The sequence below is a fragment of the Colias croceus genome, chromosome 3, assembly GCF_905220415.1.
Source record: "Colias croceus chromosome 3, ilColCroc2.1".
NCBI lineage: Eukaryota > Metazoa > Arthropoda > Insecta > Lepidoptera > Pieridae > Colias > Colias croceus.
The window spans coordinates 6,187,426-6,205,226 of NC_059539.1; the positions used below are offsets into that span (position 1 = coordinate 6,187,426).

At 33.5% G+C, this 17,801-nt stretch overlaps 1 protein-coding gene across 1 annotated transcript; it reads right to left on the bottom strand.

Annotated features, from left to right (window-relative positions):
• Positions 1-10,583: 10,583 nt before the first annotated feature.
• On the bottom strand, positions 10,584-17,221 carry LOC123705900 (EGF domain-specific O-linked N-acetylglucosamine transferase). The gene is made up of 8 exons (XM_045654987.1): positions 16,730-17,221; positions 16,362-16,452; positions 16,161-16,261; positions 15,615-15,791; positions 15,257-15,531; positions 14,053-14,387; positions 13,316-13,418; positions 10,584-11,608 (listed from the first exon to the last, which is right to left on the bottom strand). Exons 1-8 carry the CDS (start codon positions 17,040-17,042, stop codon positions 11,438-11,440), a joined length of 1,566 nt encoding a protein of 521 aa, XP_045510943.1. The 5' UTR covers positions 17,043-17,221; the 3' UTR covers positions 10,584-11,437.
• Positions 17,222-17,801: the final 580 nt, after the last annotated feature.

Consider the following 17,801-nt stretch of genomic DNA (forward strand, 5'->3'; position numbering starts at 1 on the left):
GTTTTTTTTATAATATTGATGATCGATGTGAACTTATGAACATAATATTAACCATTAATTACAATATAGTTTAAAGAAACTGTAGGTATATTATACAGGTACCTACATAAATTATAGGTAGGTACCTACTGCTCTACCTCCAAACTTTTTGCGGCATACACGTAGGTATGTTGTGATTAGAATACATGTAAATTGTATTATAAATTCTAGGAAAGCAATATCTATGAACTTTATTCGGCGCTAAGACCAACAAGATTAAATGATACTCAATCTATAGTCTAAAGTAATCTGCAAAATTAATCCCGACTAACCAAGAGCGCCTGTGACACCAGACAGGCAATTACGCTTACAAGAGTTTTGCTTGACGCATATTAAATAAATAAATATTAAATAAATAAATATTAAATAAATATTTCGTGATTTCGTGTAGTTTAGAAAATCGCAACAGTCGATAATACCAGATGATCATGTCGAAAGTCCTCAAGCGTGGGGGCAAAAGGAGTCCCCAAATTATGATTTTGATATTTCACTGATTGACTGATTAGAGTGAACAAATATAGACCAATGATTTCTGTTAATATTTAAGATTAATATAATCAAATAATCATGTACTGTAGGCTGTAGGTAAAGGTAAAAGTGAAAAAAAAAAAATATCAAAGGAAAAGATGTTTACTAGTTTAATGAAAGTTTCGCCCCGGTTGCCCTCCCCTAAATCCGGTCCTGTATCGTGTTACTACTGATTAGTTTGATCTACAGACATAGATACTCAGTTTTTATCAAATAAAAATCAGATATTTGCTCTCTCCCGCCTAAACAGGATCACCAAAATTTAACTCATTCACATTCGAAAGTTCACAAGAGTGATTAGGTAATACAAATTGAAATTTTCTCATTCTAAATTATTCATATACACAATGGAACGTTCGCTCAACCCAAAAAAAATAACAAGGACATCACACAGGAAGTAATTAAAACATTTAATTGGTAATTTAACAAAACATTTTATTAAAAATATAATATTATAATATGTATCACAATAATTATAATAATTCTCAATTGATAGTAAAAGTATAGTTAATTTTATAGAACAAAATACAAGCAAAAAAGATTCTGTTCAGATCACACGTAATTAGCACTGAATAGTATTATAAATGATTCAGTTATGTGACCAGTCAAAAAACAGGTAGGTAATGGACGCACACGTCCATTTCAACGTCTACCTTCCTGCGGTCGTTCTAACCAACATTTATTTTGATTATAAATTTTTATCACTTACGCATACTGTTCATTCGTATAACATGATATTTGAATTATCAAGTGAAAAATAAGTCAATTATCAATTACAAAATACGATTCGAACTTCATCGCTAGATTACTAATTAAATGACGTCATTGCTAATTAAAGACTAAAAGACAAAGACGCTGTGAATCAGCAATCATAGGCGTTGTTGATAAGAATATGGAAGAGAAAAACGTAAAGTGTTTGTAATAAATTTGGACATTTCTATTTCAAGTGATGCATGAGTCGTAGTTACCATAAAAATGAAAACATGATCGGTCAGTTGCCAAAAATTTGGACATCTGAAAAATCAGTGTTGGTTTAAGAAAATTAATAAAAAGACAGATAAGCAGGTAATCTAGATGCGTACCAGTGTTACCACTCTACTATTTCAAGAGTAGATTAACTGTTTTTAAAATGACAACACTGTTTTCTGTTTAGTGCGATTTTCTACTGTTTTTTTGACAGTTTATGCGTGTATCCAAATTTTATAGACTCGACGCGCGCTCTGGCTGGTGAATTCCCGTTTTCTTACGCGGTACCGTTCACACAATGAAAAGGATTTTTTCTTAGACACATTTATACTCTCTTTAATGTAAAAGAGATAGTTGTCTATTGAATACCGATAGTTTTTCGTCTTGGATTTTTGATTAGGTTAAAGTTTAAATCAATTCTTTCCAGGAAAGTTAGGTTACTCACAGTTGTTTCTCGATTAAGCAAACAAGTTATTATTTAATAAGTGAGTAGCGAAGAATCTGATTCCGACAAAACTTCTCCTAGGAGCTTTGAAGTATACAAAAGTTTATTGGTTACAAGGTGAAAATTTCAAAGGCTGGCTAAAGAAAAGTGCTAAAGGTAACAAGTATTTCTTCTATTCAGCTTGTAATTGTGATAGAAAATGCGGGATTCATGAATTTCTGCGCAACAAAAGCTCTAAAAAATATTTCAAAATGTCAGTAAAACAACCAACATTAACATCAATGTTATCTTCGAGCTCACAAAATCCAAAACAAGCTGCAAAAAAAGGGGAAAACAAGATGGCTTGTTTTATTGTAGAGCACAATCTTTCGTTTAATGTAGCGTCGAATTTGAAAAAAATTATACGCGCTGTCTGTCCAGATTCTAAAGTTCAGAGGAACTGTCTATGAGCAGAACTAAAGCTAGAGCAATTATTGTTAATGTAACTAGAGAAACTGCGCAAAAAAAACCTAATTGAAAATTTAAGTGAAAATAACTTTTCTTTGCTTCTGGATGAAAGTACGAACAAATCTACCAATAATCCTTTAACGCTGATTGTAAGAATAGTGGACGATAATTTTCAAGCTGAAGACCGATTTCTTACATTGATACCCAATGAAGTCCCACCTCACACCAATTGTTCAAAAAAAAATAACTTCGAAAAGCCCTTCAGTAGTGCAAAAATTTGAGGCGCAAAAAAAGAAGAAAAATTCTACAAAAAAGATTTACGGTTACGGTTACTCTTTGGACTGCTATACAGCATGGCAAAATCAATGAGTCGCCTGCGCTTAATCAGCTCGCTCGACAAGAAAAAATTTCTATAAAATGGTGCGGTCTGTTTATTGACCAAGAATGTTTTAATCTTGGAGCTTCACCGGACGGGATGATAATTACAAAGGGATAATTGAAATCAAAAGCAATACGCGAAAAGCTCATAACCAAATGGAAACTGAAAAAAATAAAAAAGTGCCAAAAAGATGACAAATAAAAAAGATAAAGCAGAATATGAAATAGGCCTGAATAAAAACCACAATTATTGGTATTACCAAGTACAGGGTCAGTTACACATAACCAAAAAAATTGTTGCCAGTGATAATATTTTTTAGTTCCATTTCACGGCATTTTTGCCAAACTGTAGTTACTTGTCCCGAACAAGTATTTGAGCTCTAAATGACTGACACAATAATGAGAGTGTGAGTTTGAATTACTTTATTTGGAATTTTTTTGTCAGTTTGAATTTTAATTTACTCTTACATTTTGATTTTTGGCTGTTGCTTTGTTTTGTTTTGTTTTCGCTTGTTAACAGCCTAACAGTCAAAAAATATTGGCTTTAGTCCCAAAAGAACATGCTGCATCTGAAGGAAGTGGCACATCCACAAGCAGTTAAGTTAAGTAAGAGGTGAGGGATGTGAAAGTAAGAAGCGATGAAAATATATGTATTTTGAAGTGGAAGGATACAAAAGCTGTAACAATCCTCTCTACATCTGTAGGGAGTACGCCTGCAGATACTTGCAAGCGTTGGTGCAAGGTCCAGAAACGGAAGATTGACGTCAATCAACCAGCTGTTGTTAAACATTACAATACTTGTATGGGTGGTATTGATTTATGTGACAGATTGATAGCATACTATAGAAGCGCAATGCGTACAAGGAAATGGACGGTTCGAGTCTTTTCTCACTTTTTAGATTTAGTAGTCGTAAACTGCTGGATAATGTACATACGCTGCTGTAAGGAAGAAGACATTCTGCGCAAAGATAAACTGGGATTACTGGAATATAGGATCAATTTAGCTAAAGCGTTGATCAAATATGATGGTGGGCGAATTGATCCTCATTTCACTGGCACTGGCCCAGCTGCGGCACTAGCTGTACAGATTTACCCAGTCCCAGTCCTACTGAGAGAGGAGAAGTCTGCATTGGACCTCCAGCAAAGAAACACCGGCTGGTTGTATCACAACCGATACTGGTTGATTAAGGAAAGCTGGCATGTTCACAGTACTCACACTTATGCAATTTTACTATACAGTATGTTCAAAAATAATTGCGATTCTAGTGTAGACTTGAATTGTAAAATAGGTGCGTTATAGATAATATGAAAGCTCTGATAACTTATATGTAAAATTACAATTTAAAAGTAACTCAATCGATGAACTTAATTATTTATTCTCATACCTAATCAATTTTATTGTAATATAGTACTGATTATCAAATAATAATTAAATTTAATTTCATATTCAAAATGACGTTATAAACAATACAAATAACACATGCACTCACTCCCAATACAATACAATCGAAACCCTAGCACATAAGAGATAAGGTTACATTACAATGTAAGCTGTATTGTTCAGCTATGTATGAAAATTTTAACTTACTGCGTTTACATTTAGTTTACAAAACTTATTAAAATTGTTACATAATTTAACCTAGGTAAAGTCAAAAAAAAAATTCTAATCCGCGTGCCGCGAAGTAGTTATCTCGTCGAATATAGTTAGTAGTATACCTAACGTCTTTGTTTAAATTACATCACCCTGTATTTATAAACAATTGCAAAATAAAAACAATAATTGTCCCCTTCACTCTCATAAGCTTATCTGCGCGCGAGAGAGATGGGCAAACTTTTCATGATGCGTATGCAGTATGACGTCACGACGCGCGCGTCTTCATATGTGCAATGTGTGATTGTTTACGTTCCAGCTCTTCTTAATCGGCCAATACCAGAAGTTAGGCTAAACAATGTGGGGCACCTGCCTCGTTCTGTGGAATCTAAGTTTGCATCTAAATGCAGACATCCCTTATGTTCTTCACGGTGCCGCACCATGTGCGTAAAGTGTCAAGTGTTTTTATGCATATTGAAAAATAACTGCTTTGAAAATTATCATACTACCAAAAACTGTGGTCCTTAAAGCCCGAAGTGCACATATGTGTATTGTGTACCCATTTTTTTTTTAATTTTCTAATAATAATAAAAAAAAAACAAATCCTGAGTTTTATTTTAACCTAAAAGTGAAAATTTTTGTTTATCTGTGGTAACAAAATATTGTCTCTGTGCAAACTTGCGCCACGTGTGTAACTGTGTACTCTTCCTTACATTGTGATTAAAGATGTCTGACCGCAACCATACCTGTGTTTTATTAGGTTATGGGCCCAGCGCATATAAAAAAGTAGTAATTTTGTGTCGAGAAGTAAGTTTCGGACTGATTGAAGTTAAAGTTGTATCGATCGTGTTATCCAGTGAGTTAACTAACGAGGATGTCATCGAATTACCTAATCAACGTGCCCAAACTGAAAGGCAGAGAAAATTACTCACAATGGGTTTTCACTGCAGAGAATTTTCTAGTCCTGGAGGATATGGTGCATTGCATCAGGCCAATATCTGGGAAGGTGATAGAAGCTGCAGAAGATGCGAAAACAAAGGCAAAGCTTATCATGACTATAGACAGCGCCTTGTACGTGCACATCAAGGAAGTGAAAACATCGTCAGAACTTTGGAACAAGCTTAAGTCACTTTTTGACGATTCCGGATATACGCGTCGTATCAGCTTACTACGAACATTAATTTCTATACGTCTTGAAAACTCGGAATCGATGACTGCGTATGTGACCCAAGTAGTAGATACTGCTCAAAAGCTTAAAGGTACCGGTTTCGAAATAAATGATGAGTGGGTCGGTTCGCTTCTATTAGCCGGTTTACCCGATAAGTTCGAGCCCATGATAATGGCCATTGAGCACTCCGGAATGAACATGAGTGCAGATACAATAAAGACTAAGCTGCTAGACATGAGCGCAGGCACCGAAATTAAAAACGAAGGAGCATTCTTTTCAAAAGATTCTTGCAAAAATCAAAATGGCGGGAAACGAACGCAGGCGTCAAGTGTCAACATCGAATTGGCAAGTCAGCCATTTTAACGGAAAGCCGGTAAAAAATAATATTCGTTGTTATAAATGCAAACAACTCGGACATTACAAAAATCAATGTCGTTTCTCAGAAAAGCATAAAGAGAAACAAGTAAATGCATTTAGTGCAATGTTCCTAACGGGAAAATACAGTGACAAAGACTTGTATGTAGACTCGGGTGCTAGTACGCATATGATATCGCAGTCGAGCGAATATATGCTAAAAAATATATCGTATAATACTAAGCCTCGAAGTATAGTGGTGGCCAACAATGAAACCGTGCCAGTTATATGTTCCGGTGACATAGAAATTACCACGAAAGTGCGAAATAAGGAGCATAAGGTAAATGACAACAATGTTTTATGCATACTACATAACCTCACTACAAACCTTCTATCCTTTAGTAAGATGATAAGTGTTGGCAACAGAGTTATTTTCAAAGAAAGTGTATGCTACATTTATAATCAACGGAATGAATGCATTGGAGAAGCTAACTTAACAAATGGTGTGTATAAGTTGAACATTGTGAAGTCAGATCAACTGTTAGCAGCGACGGCAGTGACTTCTAGTTGGACATGGCACAGACGGCTCGGCCACATTAACAGTAAAGACTTAAATATCATGAGAGATGGAGCAGTAGAAGACTTATCATTCCAAGATAAGGCAGAAATCAGCAGAGCTAATTGTACTGTGTGCTGCGAGGGAAAGCAAACCAAACTACTTTCCCTACAAGTTCATCACGGAGTGATAATATCTATACATATAATAAATCTGTAGAAGGGTCAATTCTGTACATTGAAAATATTGAAAAAATAAATAGCAGGGGGTGTTACTGGATCGATACCAAGCCCAAATATGTGATTAAAAAAATTGTTGTCTGTCTGTCTGTCTGTATGTTCAGGCATCACGTGAAAACTAACGGTTCGATTTCGATGAAACTTGGTATAATTATACCTTATTATCCTGGGCTTAAAATAGGATACTTTTTATCCCGGAAAAATACGTAGAAAAAAATTTTAATTTTTCTTAATTTTTCCGCGCGGAAGGAGTCGCGGGCGGAAGCTAGTTCTGAATATAGTACATGCTGACCTCTGCGGACCTATGGAGAATAAGTCGCTCGGACAGGCCAGATATTTCTTCTGTTAGTAGATGACTATAGTCGGATGGCTTTTGTGTATTTTCTTAAATGTAAAGATGAGACATATACACACACCGGCACAATTAGCGGAACAGAAACCTATACGCGAGAACATCGTCTGGGATTTGAACGAACGGCAGCAGGTTCTCTTTACTGATGAGTGCAGAGTTCTTTTAAAACAGATCGATGGGAGACAGCGAATATGGAGACACAGAATAGAACGCCAAATATAGTCTAATTTTGAACACACAGTGGCGTATGGTAGCGGCTCGATTATGGTTTGGGGAGGGATATGTTTGAGAGCTCGCACGGAGTTATTGATAGTCACAGGAGGGACCATGACAGCAGATAAATACATCAGAGACATTTAAGAAGAACATGTTGTACCATTTGCCCCATTTATTGGTGACGACTTTATTCTAATGCAAGATAATGCTCGTGCTCATAGTGCACAATCGGTACAGGCATATCTGAGCCACGTAGGTATACCGGTGATGCAGTGGCCATCAAATTCCCCCGATATGAATCCGATAAAGCATATCTGGGACTTGCTAAAAAGAAGGGTTAAATCCAGAATGCCACCTCCCAACAATCTGAATGAACTTCGAAACGCATTACTTGAGGAGTGAGAGCGGTTGCCTCAAGAAATCATCGATAACATAATCTGTAGCAAGCCCAGACGAATGGAAACCGTAATCAGAGCAAGAGAGGGAAACACTCGTTATTAATTTTACTTTAATTTTATTGTCAAATCATTTAATGCTTACTTTTTTATTTTTTTGTGATGGTTCATAATCATCTAAAAATTTCACTTATTTCAAATTTCTTTATTTTTCAATAAAAAATAACGAAGACTTTTTCAAAGTCGTTGTTAAAAGATGTTAATCAACTTGTTATTTTGTGTCTAATTACATTTTCGTCAAATATATGCGTTATTATCTCTAAAGTCTCACTTTTTTTTCTGTTCCGCTAATTGTGCCGGTGTGTATATAATTTGTTAAATAGTAAATACAACGTTAGGGTTATAAATCATAATAAAATTAAACGAGTTGTGAAAGATTGGCTAAAAGATATGGATTACGAAGAAACAGAAAAATTAATGATGGTAAAGCACCAGGAAGTATTCACCCACCCACCCACATGTCATACGTACTAACTTACTCACATGCTCTGCAAAAACACATACACACACGCAAACACACACACACACACACACACACACACACACACACACACACACATACATACATATGCGAACAGATACAAGCACACAATATTTATAACGGGAATGACTTCTTAAAATTGAAACGTTAACTTCAGTTTGTCCTTTTTTTTGTATAAACAAAGGTATATATATATTTGTTTTTCCTTTTATCTATTTTTACTGTTTAAACATAAAACTGTGAGTTTGCAGAAACATATATAATATAGATATAAAGACTGGGAAGAAACTGGCCTTCGAAACACAGTTTACCACTAGTTCGAAGGTCAGGGTCTGAACATAATGCTGTACCTGTTTCTTGAAAAATAAATTTTTATTATAAAAAAAAAAAAAGACATTCTCTTATTTCAAGCAGTTTAAGAGCTTAGTAGAAAATCAAAAATCTAAAAAAATAAAGATTTTAAGAACAGACAATGGAGGAAAATTTTGTTCAGCACAAATGGAAAATTACTTAAGGCAGACTGGAATTATACACCAGAAGACAAACCCATATACACCTCAACAGAACGGGCTTTGTGAGAGGTATAATAGATCAATTATTGAAAAAGCCAAATGTCTCTTATTTGATGCTAAATTTGATAAAATATTATGGGCAGAGGCAGTCCAAACTGCAGTATATCTGAAGAATAGATCTCCAGCTGCAGGTCTTCAGCATCATACCCCGTTCGAACTATGTACTGGAAAGAAACCAGATGTCAGCCATGTACGAGTTTATGGCAGTTTAGTTATGACTCACATACCTAAAGAAAGGCGATTGAAGTGGGACAGAAAGTCAAAAAAACTATTTTTAGTTTGATACCCTGAAAACGTCAAAGGGTATAAGACTGTATGATCCTGAATCACGCACTGTTTCAGTGGCAAGAGATGTTGTGGTCATGGAACCGGAAAATGACTGTATGACAACACAGGTGATAGTGCAGGAGAGCACTAAAGAACAGCAGGATTCAGTGGGGGATCAACAGTTAGACAAGTCTAGTTATCATGAAGAAGATGTGCACTCACAAAATCATGACAAGACTTTTATACCAGATGGATCCAGTTCAGGATCAGAGGATAGTTTCCAGGAGTCAAATTCTTTTTCGCCAGATGAGTCAATGATTGCTAATTTACCTTCCAGTAGCATAAAAATTACAGAGAAACGTGTAAGGAAAAAGCCAGAGTACTATGGTATGGCTAACTTATGTGCTAATGAAATGTCAACTGATGAGATCTCTTTGAGTGATGCGATTAATGGTCCAGATAGTGTGCAGTGGCAACAAGCAATCAAAGAGGAGTTGCAATCATTTAGTGATCGAGAAGCAAGTGGGTTTTTAAAATTAAATATGACTGTGAAAACAAAGTGAGGTATAGAGCGAGACTTGTGGCGAAGGGTTTTACACAAAAAGAAGGTATGGACTATAAAGAGACCTTTTCACCCGTTCTCAGATATTCTACTTTGAGACTTTTGTTAGCTTTAAGTGTAGATAAGAACCTAGATTTAATACACCTTGATGTACCTACTGCCTTTTTAAATGGTTCATTAGATGAATGTATCTATATGGAAATACCAGCTTGTTCAAATATGCCTAATTGTGAAAATAAAGTACTTAAATTAAAAAGAGCGATATACGGTTTAAAACAGTCAGCCAGAGCTTAGTATAAAAGAGTGGAAGTTTGTTTGTTAGAATTAGGTTCACCAAGTGTCAGTATGAACCTTGTTTGTTTATGATTTGTAATAGTAATGTTAGAGTATATTATATAGCATTATTTGTAGATGATTTTTTTGTGTTCCATAATAGTAAAGAAATATGTGATAAATTAATAAGTAAATTGACAACAAATTTTAATGTAAAAAATTTAGGCCAGTTGAAGCGTTAGTTGGGTATGAATGTAACTGTTAAGGACGCTTCTATTGCTATAGATCAGAAGGATTTTGTGTAATTTTAAAAAGATTTAAAATGGATAAATGTAAAAGTTCAGACACTCCAATGGAAAAGAATTTAAAATTAAATATATCTAAATCTATTTGTCAAACATACCCATATCAGCAATTACTAGGTGCGCTAATGTATTTATGTGTTTTATCTAGACCTGATATAGCATATGCAGTGAGTTTCCTCAGTCAATATAATAACTGCTATGAAGAGACTCATTGGAAACATTTAAAAAGAGTTCTAAAATATTTAAGTAAAACTAAAGACTATGGATTGAAATTTGTAAAGGGAGAAAGTTCACTGATTGGCTTTGTAGATGCAGACTGGGCATCTTGTTCTATAGATAGGAAGTCCTATACAGGGTTTATTTTTAAAATGTCTGGAAGTGTAATATCCTATGAATGTAGAAAGCAAAAAAACTGTTGCATTATCAAGCACAGAGGCGGAATATATGGCGCTCTCTGAGGCATGTAAAGAGGCTGTATATTTAAGAAATTTAATTATTGAGATAAGTGGAGGTGAAATTGTTAATACACCTGTTAATTTGTTTAGTGATAACCAAAGTTCACAGAAATTAGCATGTAAATTAGCAACTCGAAATTAGCATGAAATACTTTCTTACTCATTTCTTTTAATTCTAAGTTATAAGAGGCTATGGATGAAGGTTGTTGTAGACTAGGTACTGCCAAAAAAACAGTTGCCTTTTGTCTTTTGCATCAAATGCAAAGCAAGATTGTGTTTCGTAATCGGCAAAAACGAACAAAACTGTTTTTTATAAAGAAAAAGCAGAAAGAAACCCAGCACATTCAAAGGTTTAAATAAACCAGTGAGAAAATGCAGCAAAGAAATACTTGATTTTCTATACAAAGAAGAAATATTTAGAATGTATTCGGATGAAGAATTTAGAAGGGGAAAAAATAACAGTCTGCTACTATTTATATATTAAATCTAACAAGCTTTCATGACTGATAGATGATTCTAGAATTGTGGAATAAGTAAAATTTCGTAGAATATTGAATGATAAAGTTACCTAAACTATCTTTTCGGAATGTATTTTCATTTCTTGATCTTTGAGACGACTTTTTAATTTTATTTTGTTTAAGATTAAGACTTGAAATTAAGTAACTTAAAACAATTTACATGACTAAGCAACCATTAAAAATTAATTGTACATCAAAATTGTACTATAAAAAAATAATTTCAAGTTAGTATCACAAATTTTGAGTTTAAATCTTACTCTAGAACACAATTTATAACTCGTCATTCATACGTCGAGATTCAAGAGATGCCTTCACAAAATTTTGGAAGTCCTGTCTTTGTTGTACGTATGCGGCGCATATTTTCACCAATCTCAAAAATTCTTCAACATCAAAAGAGTAATTTGTGAATTTTGCATGCGACGTACCACCTGGGCCATGTCCCTAAAAATAACAGTAGTAAAATATAAAATATGATAACAAGTTTAAAGGTCAATTTATGAAACTTTTAAAACATATAAGTAATATGGAAAAACATCAGCTATTTTTTGAAATATCGCTTAATATGAGCAAATTACCTTTTACACCCATCTAAAATTTAATAAAATTTTGTACTAAAACCTTCCTCGAGAACCACACTATCGATCGATGACAACACAGTAAAACTCGATGAAGTCGTTTTGAGATTATCGCGAACAGACAGACAGACGCATCAAGGGGGTTTGTTTTATAACATATCGTGATTTAAAAGCTATGGTTAGGGAGCCAGGTGCAAATTTGGTTAATTATTTCCTCTCAAGAGATAATTCGTCAGACGCATCAGAGTATAGTATTATAAAGCCTCGTGAACGTCAGCTGGCGCTTGGTTGGGGGGGTGAGCGGTAGTAGCCTCCCACGCACGTAGGAAAAAAAAATTCATTCATTCATTTCCTCTCAGCTAAAAATTTGTCAAATTGTAGCTAACCCAATATCTCAACGAAAAAAAATAATCAGCTGGTTATAACATGGTGTATTATACGTCAGCTGGTGTCTCGAACATGAAAAAACTAAAATTATTTTCCGTGATTTCCTCTCAAACAAAAATTTACCTGATGATAGCTTATATGTAACTGTGGATATATATATAGGTCAGCTGGCTGTATCTTGGTGGAAAAACCGTCAGCTGATACTTTGAAAGTTATTACATAGGAGTTAGACAGAAGCATCTATTGCCAATTTATATGCATCAACTGACTAGGTTTTCCTCGAATTATTGCTAGCTGATTTTTTTTATTTATCGCATCAGTATATTAACAATCAGCTCACAAATTTTCATCTGAGATGAAATGACGTATCTTTAATTATTATCGTTATTTTTAAAAATTCAAGCAACACACGCTAGCATAATATAGACAGTAATAAGGTACTTGGAGGTGGTTAGTTGTGCGCATGATCGGGGTACTACGTACATTCAGCCACATCGGTAAACATGTCATCAAATTCACATAACTACCTAAAAGTGTAACAAATATGAAATAACCTGCTAAAAACATTAGTTAACTATAATTATTAAAAAAATAATAGTATAATATATAATTAATAAAGTTATTACTTATCTTTTACGGGGACTTATGTTGATGGAATTCCACGTATCTCAATGATTTTGTTAATGTCTCATTATATTCGAGACACCAGCTGACGTATAATACACCATGCTGTAACCAGCTGATTATTATTTTTCGTTGAGATATTGGGTTAGCTACAATTTGACAAATTTTTAGCTGAGAGGAAATGAATGAATATACTTTTTTTTCTTACGTGCGTGGGAGGCTACAACCGCTCATCCCCCCAACCGAGCTCCAGCTGACGTTCACGAGGCTTCATAATACTATACTTTGATGCATTTTACTAATAACCGCTTGAGAGGAACTTGGTCATAAAATCTGCTTCTGGCTCCCGGACCACTATAATGACTATTCTGATTTTTGATTCATTTAATAAATATAAAAAAAACCTGCTCTATCTCTTGATTTCATAAAGCTTTATAACAAATATTTTACATTAGAATAAGGAGGGTAAAAATAAAATATTTTCTGATTAATCTATAAATCGAAAAGGCAAGCAAATGACTTCCTAAGGTATAGTAATACACAGTTTATGTTTTTAACTCACTTCATCCTCCTGAATAAGTTTTGTTTTATTTTCCCATGTGACATATTTCAGACCGCGAAGTCTAGCCAAATCTGAATAGCAGTTAGGATCCTCACAATTGTACCTGAAAATTTGCGATGATATTTTTAATTTAAATAAACATACTTATGTACGTCGATTACATTAGGTCTCTTTTTCCAGGCACATCAATCCTATTTTTATACTAACGTAAATACACATTCCTTCAAAACCTAAGCCTTGAATTCATCTGTACATTCTTAAGTGTGACTCGTTTTTTAGTTTACAATTTTATAAGAAGTGTTGTAGTCCTTCTTCATTAAGGTTTATGAGGATGAATGTATGGATTTATTTGATTTTAAAACAGTATCTGTTACCAAATCTACAGGAAATTTGGCACGAAAAGAGTGCTAAAATTACTTTATAAAGAAACTCAAAATGCAATACAAATAAATAACTATATAAGTGGATAAAACCAATATCATCCAACACTAAAATAAATGAAATTCATTTAAGCACACATTCCGTTTGAATCATGAATTAATCTATACTAATATTATAAAGCTGAAGAGATTGTGTGTTTGTTTGTTCGAACGCGCTAATCTCAGGAACTACTGGTCCGATTTGAAAAATTCTTGCGGTGTTAGATAGCCCATTTATCGAGGAAGGTTATAGGCTATATATCATCACTCTAAAATTAACAGGAGCGGAGCAAGTAAGCGAGTGTAAGTCATACTTACACTTCAAACACTGCTGCCCAATCGGGCAGGAACAATAAATGTGTCAATCCAGCTCCATGCATTCCAATGAACACATCAGTGTTGTGAGTCATTTCCAATTGTTGTGAGAAAGGTATTGTTCTGTCATAGACAACTCGCTCCACATGGTATTCTTTATTCTTAAGCAATTCCTTCACTATTTTCTCTTCATTCATTATCTTTCGATAAGTAGTGCCTCTCGATAATAATGTAATCCTTACTTTGTCATTTTTACGAATATGCAGTGGTATCTTAAGAGAATGTAAAATATGCTTGGAAAATGCGTGAAATAAACCACTTCTTTCACATCCATATATCTGAAAATATTAGAAAAATATATGTATAATGTTGCAATTTTCTTTTTAGTAAGTAGTTAATATGGGAGCATAAAAACATTTAATCAGATAAATAAAAGAACATAATTTACTTTTGCAGGGCACATTCACTCTACATCATGTATTCACCCATTTACATTCACTTATTAATCATTAAAAACTTATTATAGATATAACTTATTATTAGAATCCAAATCTTATTTGCATACAATGTATCTACTGTACTGTTTTTGGATATGTGGTGTATTTGTTCATAGTATGTTGTTTAATGATTGGTATGATTTAATACAATATTAAGAAAACAAAATTTCACATTTAATTAAAACAATTTTGCGATGCAAAACCTTACGAGGTTTGTAGCAATGCTCACAGACACATAAACACTGTTTTTTATTTGCAAGGAACACAAAAGATGTGCCTACATAAACCGGTTCCTTACCTATTCATGACATACAAACAGAGAACATTAGTTATAAAAGTATGTATTAGAAAATTTTAAGAACAGAAAATAAACTGGTTTCCTTTCACATCATAATGATCATTCTTTCTACTTTATTTTTACTATACTAGATTTCCACCCGCGGCTTCGCTCGCGTTTTCAAAGAAAAACCCGCATAGTTCCCGTTCCCGTGGGATTTCCATGATAAAACATATCCTATGTGTTAATCCAAGTTACCCTCTATATGTGTGCTAAATTTCATTGTAATTGGTTCAGTAGTATTTGCGTGAAAGAGTAACAAACACACACATACACATCCTCACAAACTTTCGCATTTATAATATTAGAAGGAATTAGTAGGACAACGAGCTTAACAAGCTACTAGTTTCACATGGCTATGTTGTCAACTTACCACAGGTGTATTATAGTAAAGTCCAAATATCATGCGTGGTAAAAGAGGAAATACAACATTTTTGAAACATGCAACTTTTCCTCTGAACATTTTTAAGTCCCAAATGGGATTAACAGTAAAAGCTTTAAAAGCATCTTTGAAGGCAGATTCATATGTAAATGTTTCCCAAATAAGAATGTGATTGTCCTTTGAAAATGTTGTTGGATGAGTCGAATTGACATGCAATGATGCATACAAATTAAAGAAATCACAGAAATGGTGATACATATTCACAGCTGAAATTAAAGAAAAAAAATTGATGTCATCAGATTTGTATGTACAATAATTACAGACAGTAAATCAAATTTCATAAACTTACTTGCGTCTAATTTCATGATGTATGTTGGTTTTTCAATTACTATATCACATTTGCTATCTTTTAATGGTCTTTCTGGTGTTCTTATAAAATTAACAAACTCAGGTGCCCAGGACTGCAATGCACTCATGTGTTCTGCTTCTTTCATTAATCGGTCAGAATAAAAATTGCAATGTCCCCCTGTAATTATATATTAAAAGAGATGATAAATTTTAAAGTTTACTTTCACTGTTAGATAGGATTATATTTCCTCTAAGAAATGTTAAAAGTGGTTACAGGCAACATATTTTTCAAACATAAGCTACCTATATAATTGATAATTAAAATCATACACATGCATATTATGTTATATTTTTAATAACTTCCTTCCTTTGTATATAATAAGAACTTAATTTTACGAGTTAAAGGAGACAATGCAATAGTATTTTTGTACAATACTTACTATTAACTTATTATTGTATGCTGAGTTATAATTACATATGTATATAGATTTTTATAAATTAATTTAATATTCAGGTTCTTGGAAGTTTTAAGCATTATGTTACTTACCAATCTGACCAGGTCCCAGAATATCCATTTTATATCTTAAATTGTTTCCACGTCCAACAAGGCCCGTAAAGTTAAGCATGAGATTCCGACCTCTACAAAATCTATAAAAGATAAATACATTTGAGTATTTAATAATATCTATTCAGTATCTTTTAATCTTTTACTTGCAGTTTTTACTTGCTAAGGCACATATTTTCATACCTTAAATATTTAGAGCACTCCAGAGAACTGTCATCAGGAATCGAGGCTTCGCACATTACCATTAGTTCATCTATTTGCTCCTTTACATAACCTAATAGATAAATTCTAAATTAAAACACTTATAATTTTAAAAGTACCCACTAGATAAAGAAGCTTAAATAAAAAAATTACAAGAACTTAACATAGGTATTTACTTGTTTTTAGCCTAATATTGTGTGGCCACATCATCAAGGAGTTGTTTGCCAACTGGGCACAAATCTATAGACAAGACGAAATCCTATCTTATTTAATAATAAAGTAGAAATTAAGAAACTTAAACCATAAAACAGACTAATAGTAATTTTATAGAGCAATAAGAAGAACCTTACCAAAATCAGCTTGAGTATAGAAAGTTTCATATTGAGCTTGTTTTGATTTAACCCAGCCTCTGTGATCACCGGGACATCGAGGCCGTACATGATAAGAATTTTTTTGATTACAATCTGTTTCATAACCCCAACAAGCTTTCCTATCTAAAAATGATTTGTATGGACAATTTCCATCTTCCGAACAAGATTTGGCAATATCAGGAAAAGAATTGAATAAATATACGAAATGTTCAGGTGGAAGATTAATGTCTTGAACATTAATTGAAGAAACATTATTCCAGAACAAAAATAATGTTAATAATTTTATAATCATTTTTACTTTACTCAATTATTAAGTATAAACTCGCAATAAGTAGGTACAAATATAACTTGAAATGTCTTCCGTAAAATTCTCTTCTTCCTAACAAATTATCATAGTATGTAAAGTTAATAATAATAAAGATTTAAGTTTTGTTTCAAGGTTAATCTAAAAAGTAAATAATCGCATCGCCGCGCCGCTAAGATGCGAAGTGAAATATTGTCAAAATTATGTCACTGTCATCTGTCATATAATTTGACATTGAATCAGCAGGAATCAGCTGACTACAGGCACATTATAGGCTATGTTCTATGGCTATGTTTTCGGCGGGAGTGCGCGGCAAGTGCGCGGCGGGCAGCGCGGTCGCGGACCGCGGTGGCATGAGTTTAAAAAGTAACATGGATAACGGTAGGTACAAAATAGGCTTTTTTATAGGTGGAAGTCACAGGTGGAAGTTCTGTATTTAATAAAGTAATCGTTTTATGGGTTTCTTCACATTCAACACGACAACAAACAACATACAAACTTGTGAATCATTTCTTTTAGACAGCGTTAGTTTATTTTTAAAACAATATATTATTATGTATATATACTTTTATTGAGCAACATTTCGACTAACGACCTGTGGACCCACTGTGGACCTGAATAAAATACAACTCATTTTAATATTGATGTTATTTTTTTGATCAGTATACATGTATACATGGACGTATAAAAAAATGTATACAAAATATGTATATTGAATATTTTATAAAAAATTTCATGTAATGTTGT

Coding starts and splice junctions, on each gene's coding strand:
- LOC123705900 (XM_045654987.1), bottom strand. CDS start 17,042: ATGATTATAAAATTATTAACATTATTTTTGTTCTGGAATAATGTTTCT. Junction 15,532..15,614: donor CATCATGAAATTAGACGCAA/GTAAGTTTATGA, acceptor CTTTAATTTCAG/CTGTGAATATGTATCACCAT. Junction 14,388..15,256: donor TTTACTATAATACACCTGTG/GTAAGTTGACAA, acceptor TAATATTTTCAG/ATATATGGATGTGAAAGAAG.